The sequence below is a fragment of the Dendrobium catenatum genome, unplaced genomic scaffold (genome assembly GCF_001605985.2).
Source record: "Dendrobium catenatum unplaced genomic scaffold, ASM160598v2 fragScaff_scaffold_133, whole genome shotgun sequence".
In the NCBI taxonomy this organism is placed as follows: domain Eukaryota; kingdom Viridiplantae; phylum Streptophyta; class Magnoliopsida; order Asparagales; family Orchidaceae; genus Dendrobium; species Dendrobium catenatum.
Window position 1 is genome coordinate 14,873,002 of NW_021318595.1, and position 15,626 is coordinate 14,888,627.

The window sequence follows — 15,626 nt, forward strand, 5'->3', positions numbered from 1 at the left end:
GTGGCTCCACATGGGTTAGTAAGGATCATGGAGACTGCACAGCTTGTAGAGGACAAGCTGAAGGTGGAGCCACCGAGGAGATCAGGGGTGTCTTACCCCACTTTCCGACCACCACTCATGGTTGGAGGCCCAAAGGCGGCTACCATCCTTTCTCCTAGAGAGGTAACAAAGGTGAAAATCACTACGGCAGTGAACCAAGGGGGGTTCAAGAGATTAAATGATTCAGAGCTGAAGGAAAAAAGGGCCAAGGGCCTTTGTTACCGATGTGATGAGAAGTTTACACCGGGGCATAGGTGTAAGGAGAAGACACTACATGTGATCATAGTGGGGGATTCAGAGGAGGAGGAAGAGGACACAGGGGAAACTGAGGAGGGAGAAGAGGAGCACCCTCATTTGGCTATGGTGGAGGTTTCACTCAACTCCATAGCAGGATTGACATCACATTCCACCATGAAGCTAGAAGGGGAGATTGCAGGCTACAAGGTGATGGTTCTGATTGATAGTGGGGCCACCCACAACTTCATTGCTTGCAGAGAAGATGGTAGTCAGGTGGAGATCTGCCAAAGGAATAAGTATATGGATATGACACCAAGAGGATTACTACATCCGTTAGCTCTACCAGGAAGAGTGTGGGAGAAGATCTCTATGGACTTTATAGATGAGTTGCCTCATTCAGAAGGGTTCACAGTGATCTTGGTGGTGGTGGACAGGTTAAGCAAGTATGAACACTTCATTCCCCTCCAACACCCCTACACAACAGTGGCAGTGGCTTCAACCTTCATTAGGGAGGTCATCCGATTACAAGGAATACCCGAGGCGATCGTATCAGACAGAGACAAGGTATTCCTTAGCCATTTTTAGAGAGAGTTGTTCAGGCTGCAGGGGACAGTTCTGAAGAGGAGTACAGCTTACCATCCACAGACGGATGGCCAAACGGAAGTAGTAAACAGGAGCTTGGAGACTTACCTAAGATATTTCGTATCGGAGACACCCAAGCTCTGGGCTAAGTGGCTATCATGGGCCAAGTACTGGTACAACACCTCTTTTCACTCTGCTTCTCAGATGACTCTATTTAAGGTGTTGTACAGAAGATATCCTCCCAACTTAGTACACTTGGGAGTAGTAGCACCCAAGTTTCCTCAGTTGAATACTTGGAGGAGAGAGATAGAATGTTAGAAGAGTTGAAGAGACATCTGCTGAGGACCCAACAAATTATGAAGAAACAAGCTGATAGGCATAGGAGGGACATCCAGTTTAAAGTGGGGTAGAGGGTGTTCTTGAAGCTCCAACCATATAGACAGAGGACAGTCGCCAACAGGAGGAATGAAAAGCTGGCTCCAAGGTACTTTGGGCCTTATGAAGTGCAGGAGAAGATTGGGGCAATAGCATATCGACTGAAATTACCACCAACGACGACTATACACCCGGTTTTTCACGTCTCGCAGTTGAGGAAGGCTATTGGTAACTACACAGCCAACCATGAGCTACCGGAAACACTTACTGAGGAATTAGAGGTGGTTCTAGAACCCTTAAAGTTGATGGGGGTCCACAAGAAAGAAGACGGAACTAAGTGTTGATCAAGTGGAAGAACCTTCCTGATTACGAGGCTATGTAGGAGCCACACGAGAGGGTGAAACATTAGTTTTCTTGTTTTAACCTTGAGGACAAGGTGATTCTTTGGGAGGGCGGTATTGATAGATCGGTGCCTATCCAGCCAACCCCACCTAGGTCGGCCAAGGTCTATAGGAGGTAGTTCAAACCGCCTCCTCTCTAACTACCTAAGCCATAGGGACGTGGGCCCCTATTTAATTAAATAAAATATCTTATTTAAGGCAATGGATTAATTTATTTGAATTAATCTATTTTGGGAAATAAGGATTGAATTAATCTATCTGAATTAATTTATTTGAATTAATCTATTTTGGGAAATGAGGTTTGGAATTAATCTATAAATAGGCATGAGATGTCACCCCAATTTGGCTCAATCTCTAACATGCAAACTGGAGTATAATTGAGAAGGATTTCAACATATCAAACTCCACACTTAAAAATAGGAAGCATGTAATATTCCTTACTGAACATCAACATAATTAAACTAAATACAGAGCTTTACTAAAACTTCTAAAATTCATCCACATATCCAAAAGTCTTTACATCTAGCATTCAGAACTCGTTTTAGATCTCTTTGCACACCCAAAACGTATTTACATCAAAAGAACGATCACCTCTTTTTATTTTCCCAAGGGCTCCTTCCCCTTTCCTGCAGTACAATCACTACTAATGAGCTTGGCTCAATGAAATACACAAGCAATTTATAAAAAATAATAATTAACCATTAAGAAATATCATAACAATGCTAACATAATTAAAACACATACTGAAATATCATATTGAGCCTGAAAGTGCCAATCAATATTATTTAACTTGCTAAAATTATTCCACATCTTTAAATAAGTTATATAATGACTATAAGCTTTTGCACCATTTTAACTTTCTAATTCAATGTTAGGTCTAATTTCCCAACTTTTTAGGATGGAAGCTGTTCTCTCATTCAGGGTTGAGTCAAATTTCTCAACTTCTAGAATTAAGAGTGTAGGCTTACCTCATCAGGTCTTTCGTCTTTACTTGTGTGGGCCTATCCCCCATATATAACTTATTTTACTTTTCATATAGTCATCTTTTTTAGCCCTAATGACATATGCTTTTGATGACATAGTTGCGCCTTAGCTGCCCTTTAGCTGCCCTTTAGGTGCCCTTTAAGTGCCCTTTAGGTGCGCTTTAGGTGCACTCTAGGTGCACTTTAGGTGCGCTTTGGTGCACTTTAGGTGCCCTTTTTGTTCATTCACTAGTTTATGAATATTTATCTTTTTATGCTTACAAAATCATTAACATTGTTAAATATTATCCTTTACATAAACAATTTCATACATAAACAACCATATTCATACAAAATAACCAAAATAAACTAGAATACATGTGATCATAAACATAATCAAGATGAAGTGAAATAATAAAACATTTATTAATTCTTATAACTTTGTTTGGGTATCTCACCTCGTGAGGAATTGGTTCTCCTAGACTCTACCTTCTTTTCCTTTTGTAAACAACCTTCACTAAACTTCCTCATTCAACACAACACATTTTCAAATTTCGGTCACCACTGTACCAGTTCATTCCTCCATATTCTTGAATTAAGCAACCACCACCTTCAGCTATATTTTAAAATTTCAAAATTGTAATTCAACACAAATATTACAGAAATTGCTATCTCAGATTTCTGAAAGCTTATAACTCCCACCTCAATTTCATTACCTGATAACTCAGCTACCAAACTTAAACTTTTCACACACAACCCATCTCTTTCAGCTCCAGTTCTCCCACTACTTACAGAGCTTCATCTCTTCAATGGGAAGGAAAAAATAAAATGAAGGAATGGCTACAGGTGTTGCTAATATAATAATATAACCATTCCACTAAGAATACTGATGCGGGCAAAAGATATAGGGAGTCTATATCTCTTGATCACAAAAGACACGACAGACTTCTACGGACGAAAATGACTAAGGACGAGAAAATGGAACGAACAAACTCTTACATTTCAAATTAAACTAAACAAAAGAAAACTTACAACAATACAAACGACTCTTGCAAACAAAATGACGACACCCTAAAGTTGCTTCACTTAGAGAAGAATGATACAGGTGGAGTGACACTTGCGGAGAGATGAAAGAGATTAGAAGCCCGAGAAGAAAGGTTGGAAAGAGCCCGCAGGATTTCCGGAGGGGATGAGAAAGAAGGGTGGAAAGAGCCCGCAGGATTTCCAAGCAACCCACAGGTTAACAGATTTTTTTCCAAAAATCAAATATCATTCAACTTCAACTATTTCAAACAATACATAACCCCTCATATTTATAGGTATGAAAGGGGAATACAAAAGGACACATACATAAATTCTAACACTTAAAACTAGGCATTAAAAGCATGGGAATCTCCCCCCAAGCTCACGGTTTAACACCCAAACCAGGAACCAAGGAGACGGCCGTGGGAGACGAAGGAACCGCACGGACCAAAGAGCCATGGCACGGGAAACGAGGGACGGTCATGGAAGAAGGAGCCCAGCCGTGAGATCCCAAGAGGCAAACAAATAAAGCCATGGTGGAATACAAGGAGCCACTATGGGAAAAAGAAATCTTGGAATTCCAAAGGCCGGTTTGGAATTCCAAGAGACAAACATTAAAACAAACATAAAAAGCATAAAAGAGCATTTAATAAAAGATAATAAATGAACTAAAATGTTAGCTCATAATGAGCTAACCCTTAGTTCAATAAATGAACTAAAGTCCAACTCATAAATGAACTAAAAGTTTAGCTCAAATATGATGAACTACTAGACTCAAGAGAAGCCAAAATTTGATTTATTTTGGACTAATGTTGACCCCCCCTTTGTCTACATCAAATACATTCTTTATTAAAATACTATATAATTAATTCCACTAAGCCACTATACATTAATGCTATCCGTTGGATGAAGTAAGAGAGGGATCAGCCATTGCATGCCAAGTTAAGTGGATATGCTACAGTAACCGTAAATAGGAAAATTGATTATTTGCTTTAGCAATTAAATCATTCATTTAAATTAATGCTAAGCATTATTATAGCTAATACTTTTAATTAAGTGTTTAGAACAAACTCATTTAAATGATAACATGGCTTTTACATGAATACAGATAATTATACTATAAGGATCAAAATTAAAATTAAAAGCTAATAAAATAATTTGACATTTTCCATATATGAAAAAAAAATAATGAATGATTTTATTGAGAAATATTCAACTTACTTTTAACAAATTTTGGGTATTATAATACACCCATCCTTATTGAATTTTCATCCTCGAAATTCTTTATTTTTAGTTGTTAAAAAAATAAGGAAACTTCATTCTAATATGTTCTTCCCTCTCTCAGGTGGCCTCTTTTTCTGGCATATATTTCTATTTCACTTTAACATCAGGAATTTGACGATTTCTAAGCTGTTTAATATCAAAATCTAGTATTCTTTCAGGTTCTTCCGTATAAGTCAAATTCTTTTGTAGCTCAATATCATCATGTGAAATTCTCTGATTGGCATCTATGCCCATTTCCTTAATAGTGACACATGAAAAACATTATGTATGTCTGACATGTCAGCTGGAAGAGCAAGTTTATAAGCAACGTTTCTAATCCTTTCAATAATTTCAAATTGTCCAATGTACCTAGGCTTCAATTTACCTCCTTGTCCAAATCTAGTTGTACTTTTCATAGGCTTAACTTTCAAAAAAATACAATTCATCCACTTCAAACTCTACTGCCCTGTGTTTAGGATCATAATATTTTTGTTGCCGATCATGAGCAGATTTTTAATCTGTTACTGATTAATCTGATTTTCTCCGTTGCTTCATCAACTAACTCTGGGCCCATTATATGTCTTTCTCCTACTTCAATCCAAGTTAAGGGAGTTATGCACTTTCTCCAATATGTTTTATATGGTCTCATTTTTATACTTGATTGATAATTATTATTGTAGGAAAACTCTATAAATGGTATGTGGTCCTCTCAATTACCTCCAAGTTCTAAAACACATAATCTCAATAAGTTTTTCAATATTTGAATTGTCCATTGAGATTGACCATCGTTTCGGGATGAATGCTTTTCCATTGCCAAGAAGTGAATCAACAATCCCTAAAACACTAACTTTTAGGATACCATACAATCTGACATTCTCTTTCACATACAAGCGTGCCATTTTTTTTCTACTGAATCAATTTACTTGCTAGGTAAAAAGTGAGTTGAATTTGTTAATCTATCAATAATCACTCAAATGTTTTCAACGTCCTTGTCTAGATCTGGGAAATCCCATAACCAAAATCCATTACAATTTCTTCCCACTTCCACTCAAGAATAGTTAGTGATTGCAATAATCCACTAGGTCGTTGATGTTCAGCTTTCACAATTTGACATGCTTCACACTAAGCTATATTTTCAGCAACATCTTTCATCATAGTTGGTCACCATAATATTAATTTTAAGTCTTTATACATATTGGCACTGCTTAGATGAATTGTGTAGCCAGAATAATGAGCTTCTTGAAAAATTTCTCTTCTTAAATATGGATAACTAGGTAACCACAACAAGAATTTGTGTCTAATCATTCCATCAACATCAACAAAAATATCTGGTCTTTTCCCTGATGGGCTTGCCCCAACAATTTAGAATATTTACTACTGAGCTTTTGAACTTCTTTGATACGATCAGTTAAAGTGAGCTTTACTATCATATGTTGTAAGTATTTCTTTTTTTTTTAATCTCTAATATTCATTGAGGATTTTTTTTCCAGGACAGATCAATGCAATATAGAATCTTTCCAATATTTAACAACCAGTCTTCAGCTACGATTGAATCACTTGCACCCTTAAATGCTGGTGGTTAAAAGTCTGAAATAATTTTAAATATCAATCTACTTCACCATCATTTTCAGATCTGGATCCACCGCTAGTAGAAGATTTCTCCATAGATGTCATTTTATCTACCACTTGTGAAATCAATTGCACAATATCTTGAATCTCCTTAGACTTGTTTCCCTCATTCATTCTTGTTTCTATATCTGGCAGGGATGAATGACCAGTCCTTCTTTCTAGCAACTTCTCAGACATATCTATCTGTATACATATAAATAGTTCATATAATACATATACTCATTGTAATAAACATGATCATTCAAAGCATTAAATAAGCAAGTATGCTATTGTACTGAAATGAATGCACAATTCCAATAAAACTTGGTTTAACCTATAGCTCTGTATATATCATATTCATTATATCTCATCCTACTTCTTCTAAATCCAATTATGCCTCCATTTTATCTTGATTTGGCTCTGATACCAATTTCTGTCACACCCCAATTTGGCTCAATCTCTAACATGCAAACTTGAGTATAATAGAGAAGGATTTCAATATATCAAACTCCACACTTAAAAACATGAAGCATGTAATATTCCTTACTGAATATTAACAAAATTAAAATAAATACAGAGCTTTACTAAAACTTTTAAAATTCATTCACATATCCAAAAGTCTTTACATCTAGCATTCAGAACTCGTTTTAGATCTCTTTGCACACCCAAAACATATTTACATCAAAAGAACGATCACCTCTTTTTATTTTCCCAAGGGCTCCTTCCCATTTCTTGCAGTACAATCACTACTAATGAGCTTGGCTCAATGAAATACACAAGCAATTTATAAGAAATAATAATAAACCATTAAGAAATACCATAATAATGCTAACATAATTAAAACACATACTGAAATGTCATATTTAGCCTGAAAGTGCCTAGCAGTATTATTTATCTTGTCAAAACTATTCCACATCTTTAAATAAATTATATAATGGCTATAAGCTTTGCACCATTTCAACTTTCCAATTCAATGTTAGGTCTAATTTCCCAACTTTTTAGAATGGAAGTTGTTCTTTCATTCAGGGTTGAGTCAAATTTCTCAACTTTTAGAATTAAGAGTGTAGGCTTACCTCATCAGGTCTTTCGCCTTTATTTATGCGGGCCTATCCCACATATATAACTTATTTCACTTTTCATATAGTCATTCTTTTTAGCCCTAATGACATATGCTTTTGATGACATAATTACGCCTTAGCTGCCATTTTGTTGCTCTTTAGCTGCCCTTTAGGTGCCCTTTAAGTGCCCTTTAGGTGTGCTTTAGGTGCACTCTAGGTGCACTTTAGGTGCGCTTTGGTGCACTTTAGGTGTGCTTTTTACTCATTTATTTGTTTATGAATATTTATCCTTTTATCCTTACAAAATCATTAACATTGTTAAAGATTATCCTTTACATAAACAATCATATTCATACAAAATAACCCAAATAAACTAAAATACATGTGATTATAAACATAATCAAGATGAAGTGACATAATAAAATATTTATTAATTCTTATAACCTTGTTTGGGTATCTCACCTCGTGAGGAATTGGTTCTCCTAAACTCTACTTTCTTTTCCTTTTGTAAACAACCTTTACTAAACTTCCTCATTCAACACAACACCTTTTTCAAATTTCGATCACCACTGTACCAGTTCATTTCTCCATATTCTTGAATTAAGCAACCACCAACTTCAGCTATATTTTAGAATTCCAAAATTGTAATTCAACACAAAGATTACAGAAATTGCTATCTCAGATTTCTGAAAGCTTAAAACTCCCACCTCAATTTCATTACCTGATAAATCAGCTACCAAACTTGAACTTCCCACACACACAACCCGTCTCTTTCAGCTCCAGTTCTCCCACAGCTTGCAGAGCTTCGTCTCCTGAATGGGAAGAAAAAAATAAAATGAAAGAATGGCTACAGATGTTGTTAATATAATAATATAACCATTTCACAAAGAATACATTCTTTATTATAATATTATATAATTAATTCCACTAAGCCACTATACATTAATGCTATCCGTTGGATGAAGTATGAGAGGGATCAGCCATTGCATGCCAAGTTAAGTGGATATGCTACACTAACCGTAAATGAGAAAATGAATTATTTGCTTTAGCAATTAAACCATTCATTTAAATTAATGCCAAGTATTATTACAGCTAATACTTTTACTTAAGTGTTTAGAACAAACTCATTTAAATGATAACATGCCTTTGACATGAATACAGATAATTATACTATAAGGATCAAAATTAAAATTAAAAGCTAATAAAATAATTTCACATTTCCATATATGAAAAAAAATAATGAATGATTTTATTAAGAAATATTCCTACTTACTTTTAACAAACTTTGGGTATTATATCATCTTAGGCTTCATTTTTTATATGTTTATTGCTCGTTGTAAAATATTTTTTTGTTATATTTTTATTTAAATTATATATGAAAATATACGGTAGAAGAGTAGTTGAAATAAATTAGTATGATAATATATAGTTTAAATAAATTTGTGTTAAATTTAATCTAGATGAACATGATTAATATTAAGTTTTTTTCATTATCATAAATTTTATCTTCTTATAATTAAAAAATAATAAAAAAATTAAAATCCTAACATCAATTTCAAGCTAACATGAAAAAGAAATTGATGGTATTTTTAAAGTCAAAATTTTATGCCCCCGGTGAAAAAAAATCCTGGCTCCGCCACTAGGGATGCTTATGTATAGCTTTCTCTTGGAGTATCTTGGGGGTTTTGGGCTCTAGACCTAGTGTCTAAAGATTGGGAGAGAACAATCCTCCTCTCAAATAGAGGATCAATTGTATCTTTGCTAGTGTATGTTTTGCTTTGATTTTATCTAATAAAATTTACCATTTTGGGTTGCTTTCATTATCGTCTTGTGTTCTTTCTTTTTTTTACCAATTTATTGTTAGGGTTGCTTGCGAACTCAAGTATTTCAGTAAGGATTACTTGCGAACTCAAGTATTTCCTATCAATAAGCTATAAATTCTCATTCTTAAAATCAAAATAGCCTAGTTAATCTTATATATGCATTGAAACAAAAATTGTATGGTTTTAAAAGCACTTAGGTGAGTTTAGTTGGCTTGTTCTTTCCAAACATGATTGTAAGACTAGAGGTCGGGCTAACTTAAACTCAAGTGAGATTTTAAGTTCATAAGTCTCCTACATTTCGATGGATTTAGGTTCGAGTTAATACATGTCGACGTTTCTCACCCTAAATCTAAGGTCCAAGGTTAATGTTTATTTTAGTTGCATTATAAGTCCTCATCTTTTTGGGTATTTCCTTGATATTATATTGTTGAAATATAAACGGGCTTGCTCTTATAGGGAACCTACACCCATAATAAAAATAAACTATATTCAATCAAATATATTGTATGCGGGAAAATATCTAAGCATATAAAAATAAAATACACTTTTTGTTATCCAATCCATACAACAATAATAATAACAGCAATCCTTTATCCCACTACATTGGGTCAGGTACATGAATCATTTCTCCAGTGTGTCCTATTAAGAGACAAATTCTCATTTAAATCTAATAAAAAAAGTCATTTTTAATATTTTCTAACCAGTCTTTTTTAGGTCATTCTCTATATTTTTTAATATAAGCTGAATCTAATACATCTACTCTCCTAACCGGATCATTGGAAGACCAACAATTTATGTGACCAACCCATCTAAGACGACTCTCTTTAGTCTTATCTACCACAAGGGCTACTCCAACCCTTCATGTATATACTCATTTGGCATTATGTCTTTAAGTATAAAACCACTCGTCCACCTGAGCATCCTTATCTCCACAAAACTTAACTTAAGCTTATGTTTCTCTTTTAATGGTCAACATTCTGTACCATAAAATATTGAAGGTCCCACAATCTTCTAATAAAATTTTTGTTATCGAGTCCATAGCGAAATAACATTTTTTTCTTTCATAATAGTATATTATTTTTATGCCGTGCTCAAATACAAAATATTTCAAGTTTGTTGAGTATAAAAAGTTTCCCAATCACTACCTAAAATATTTTTAGTTCATTATGCCATTTATATCCTACTCTCAACCTTGAGGATAAGCTTGTTCTTGAAGGCAATGGAGGTCTTACACAGTCTCCTAATAGAAACAAAAAGTTAATTGCAGGATGAAGAAGAAGCAGCAGCAGAATCATAGCAAACTAAACAAAAGATGAGGTACTCAGGGATACAGTGACGTGGAAAAAATAAGTTGAAGGATTTCAGGATAAGCTAGCAATTCAGTGAAATGTGCAGAAGTTAGTTGTTAGTCAGTTACAACTGAACTGTCTCAGTTAGGAATTTGTTAGCAAACAAGTAGTCAATTACATAATGATTTGATGTCTTTGCAAGGAAACAACATGGATGACATCCCTGATCTTGTAACTATAAAACTGTTGCTTTGTAATAATAAAGAATGAGAAGTTTCCTGAAAATTTTAATATTTTTTTCCTGTTTTTGTTGGAGTTTATAGCCACTTGAAGGAAATCTTACGCTCTCTGATTCCCGTAGATCGCAAAGTTGATACTATCCCCTCAACCAGCCAATTGGAGCGAAAAGTTTCCGTCTCAAAAATAGCAAGCCTAAAACCAGTTTTAATGCCACATAAAACATTTAGATATGCAAAATAGCAAAAGCTGCTGCCTGTCGTTCACTAAAATTAGTCTCTTTTTCCAACAACTAAACCACCCGACTCCCAGAACAATTTCTTTGCTTTAACATTCAATATGCAGGAAAATAAGCTAATAACGAAAATTCAAGCAGAAATCTATATGTAAGAGGAATAAAAAATTGATAAGCTGACTTAAAGTAAGGAGCAAAATAAAATCCAATATCAGTATATATGAAGAAAATAATAAAATCAATATAGAGATGACAATGATCTATGATTCATCATGTTGTGGGCTAGAATATACGCAGCGATAGAGTTAGAAATTTCGTCTCAGCATTGTACGGATATTCAACACACAAACAGAGAATTAAAAAACAAGTGATTTTTTAAGTAGAAAACCCTAAAGAATGGAAAAATCACGGGGTCACACTCAGTTAAAATGATTCCACAGTTATTTGAATGGATTATAAATGATTGATCCGTCCTATTGAGGATGATCAGATTACAACAATCAACCGTCAGGTTAAAATCTAGTGATGAACATAGATCATACAGAAATCAGGCGACCTTCGATAGTCGAACGAAAATCCAGTGTCAGTTGGAAGCAGTGCGGAAGCTTGGTGTCAGTCAGTGGTCAAGAGGAAGTCTAGCGTCAATCGGTGGCCAGACGAAAGTCTGACGTCTGTTGATAATAAGACAGAAGTCTAGCGTCAGTCGGTGACCAGGTAGAAGTCTGGCATCAATCAGTGGTCGGGCGAAAATACGACGATGGTTGAGGAGTCCGGTGGCAACAGAATTTTAGTTTCTCTCTCTTACTTACTTGAGTCCCCCTCCATGCGGAATAAGGTGTCTATTTATATTTTTCTGAGAGTGGTATAGCCAATAAATAGGAGGGAGATCAAGGATAAGTTGGAAGTGGTTTTAATGGACGGCCGATGTTAATCCCCTTGATCGTTGACCGTTTACTAGGCATTTGAATGACTTATTTATATCAGAATCCGGCAATCTTGGGCTCATTTGATGGTATCGTCAAGCCGCTCGATTCGACTATAAGCATGTCACGTTTGGAAATCGTTTGATCATCCAATTTATGATTTGAACTTTCCAAATGCACTTCGGATCTTCGATTTGGACACATTTAGGCTCAAATTGAGTCAAATTTGGTGTTGTGGGTTCAAATTTTTGAGACGTTCAATTCGACTGTAAGCTTGCTGAAATCAGAGTTTGAATGGTCCCAGATTTAATTTCAAAAGTTTTCAACTTGATTTTGCATCGAGATTCATGCCACATCAGGATAATTTTTTTGATGATATATCGCTTCACAAACTAGAATTGTATCAGATGTCTAAAAGATTATCAATTCCAATAAATGCCACATATAATTATATAACAATAATGGTAGGCAACGAGCGCGCAGAAAACATAAATCAGCCAAAAGGTCAAAAATAAAATTTTCAAAAATTCAAGCGGAAATAGTGCGAATCACCCACTTCTTTAATTTCAATCCAAACTACCACCCAAATAAAGGGTGATCTATCTGCAAATCGTTCAACATAAAAGTAATCGGTTTCACCTTACTGCTAAGATCATTGTAATTTCCCCATAGAAGTAAAACGCCAAAAAATCTTATTTCCATTTTACTAGGTGTTACCTGCGACGACTTCGCGCGCGAAGACTGTAATCTTGGCGGAGTTGGGATCAGAGTAGTCGAGGGGTACGTTGAAGCGGTTGTCGCGGAGGCTAAGATCTGGTACTGAATACCAATCGCCGGCGATTTGCTCTTGCTGATTGCATCGTTCATGTTGGGCTATTGGATTTTCAGCCAGCAGCGACGTCGCGGCCATTCTCGTTATTTTTTCCGGATAGAGGCAGGCAGGCAGCCGCCTTGTCGGTGGCGTGTACGGTCCGCTACTATATATATATATGATTTAAATATTAGTTTGATGCGTGCTCCATTCTACTCATGCGCAACTTTTAAGTGAGGCCAAATCAAAATTTTTAGGCTGAGTGTCTCTTCTAAGTCAACTGAGAATTTGTAATGCCGTCTAGCATCCTTTTGAGTTGGCAGCGAATGGATATCTCATTTTCAAATATATATAGATTATTTTATAGATTAGGACTATTAATAAAAGATATGGACATATATTCCTATGAGAATATGATGCAAAAAAATTAAAATTGGGATTGACCTATCTAATAAACGGGTAGTGTCAAGTCGACCCACCAACTTGAAAATAATCAAATTTTAACCTACAAATTATGAATTGAAAATTTTGATACCAATATAAAAATGTTATATAAGAATTAAAATTTAGATTAATTGAATCTTGATTATAATATAGTGAAAAAATTCAAACTAGTTCTAAAAGTTGTAATTATAATTTCACTTTGCTTAAATTCTTTAAATTCTTTTGTTTATTGGTTTTTTAGTTTGTTGTGCAATTTTTTTTATCTAAACATGTTATCGGGTCGAGTCAAACTAGTTGAGGCGATTGGATTCATGAATTTTACCGGTTTACTAAATGGGGGTCAAATGGGTTCTAAGCAAGTCAATCCTAAGATCAAATTTGAATCCAAACAGACAATCCCTTTTGACACACCTAATAAATATATCTCAAAATTGAAAGCTTTTTGTAGCGCTCCTCTCTCCCATGTCATCATCTTTCATATATTTCACTAGAGATTTCAGTTTCATTTGGGACAGCTTTCTTCTTGTTTTGTAAAGACATTGCATAAAAAGTACTTTTTAAAAACTATAGCAGAAAATAATTTCCTATTATAAATTTTTTTTTTAAAGCAATAAAAAAAATAATGATCAAACAAAAATTATGATTACAATCTAAAAAATAAAGCAGTAAAAAACTGCCTCAAATGAGTATAGCAAATATAATTCCTTAGATTTGTGTAGCAAATATACAATTAAAATATATCATTGATGACTTTAGAAAGCTTTTTTTGCCGAAGGTCCTAGCGAGGTTATGAACTACCTAGCATAAGAAGCAGTGTTTGCTTTACAACAGCATGCATTAGTTTAACAAAATTTCTTCATTACTTCTCTACATTACAGGCTTTACAGCTAAAATTTTCTTAGTTTAAACGGTTAGTTCTGTAACTATAAAGAGCAAACTTGAAGCTAACTTTTATTTTTCGTGAGCAGGGGTGGGCTGGGGGTGAAGATTAATTAAATCAAATTCATACATGCAATACATAACATAAGACTCGAACTCAAGACTTATTGGTTGGTAGTCAAAGCTCTCAACCAACAGATCAAGATGAACTACATATTAAACTTGTAACTCATAATGATAAATTTTTAGCTGGCCAAAATAGAGTTACATCCAAAAATTAAAAAAAAAAAAATAAAGAAATTAGTATAGAAAATTAAAATGATAATTTAGATAATAAATAATTGTTTTTATAATTAAAATTGCTTCCAAAAAAACAATCTAAGCAAGCTCAAAGAATTTAATTCCTTGATGAATATCTGCTCGCATGGAATGCTATTTATAGCTCCAAAAGTTGGCTCCTATATGAATACACTGTAAAACTTGTGAATAAACAATACCAACTCGTGAATCTGTCGTGAGAGTTTTTTTTTTCTTTTTTGGAAAGCATCAAAAGCATAGCCACTTACTCCAAACACCTGCACCTCCACCCCCAACCAAATCTTACTCCCAAATCTGAACGCTCCCTGAAAAGAAGTCCCTCTTACCTCGTATTACATTTCACCCGCCAATACCCTTATAGGAACTCTCCACTCTCAACCCCCTTCCCTAACCACCAAAATCAAATAATCTGCTCTTTTAGAATGGCAAGAATCTTTTGACCCCACGCCTACCAGACATAATGACCCAATTGCTATAAATAATCAAAACCCTCACAAACAAGCTGAACATACTCTTCAACTCTAGAATCATTAACCATCTGAACACAACAATGCTAAAAGCCATATCCTACAACCCCAAGTCAGAGTTACAAAACCACCAGAGCCAAAAATGCCAAGAAGGCATCCACCCTCACATCCAAGTCTCAATGACCTTTCCTCTCATGGCAACTTGGAACATGCATGGTTTTAATAGCCCGGACAAGATTTTATGTTGCAAGTAGTTTGTTAGTAGGAATAACTTGGATTTGATGTTTATTTTGCAAGCAAAAGTCTCTTCCCAGTCCGTCTTTGATCACTGGTTTCTCTCTTCTCATGCTATCTTTAGTAATGAGGCTTCTTTTGATAACCTCTCATTCTCTAGTCCTAGTCAAATCTGGATGAAATAGAATGATATAAGAGTGAATTTTAGGCCTTTATTCACCTTTGGCCAGCTGATTCATGGATTATTTCTTCTGGTCCCACTACTATTTGTTTATTTCAGTGGTTTATGCCTTTAACTCCTTTGAGGATAAATAGCTCCTTTGGAAACAAATATCGGATTTGACTGTGAACATTACCATCCCTTGGGCAATTTTAGTGGACTTTAATTGTTGTAGATTTGCTAATGAAAAGGCTAGTG

At 34.9% G+C, this 15,626-nt stretch overlaps 1 protein-coding gene across 1 annotated transcript in view; it reads right to left on the reverse strand.

The window, feature by feature from the left end:
- Window positions 1–13,048, reverse strand: part of LOC110106847 (proline iminopeptidase) — a 35,622-nt gene extending 22,574 nt beyond the window's left edge. The window contains exon 1 of the mRNA XM_020836901.2: window positions 12,773–13,048. Within this exon, the coding sequence (XP_020692560.1) occupies window positions 12,773–12,965 (193 nt within the window). The 5' untranslated portion in view covers window positions 12,966–13,048. The remainder of the gene's footprint in view (window positions 1–12,772) is intronic.
- Between the last annotated feature and the right edge of the window lie 2,578 nt (window positions 13,049–15,626).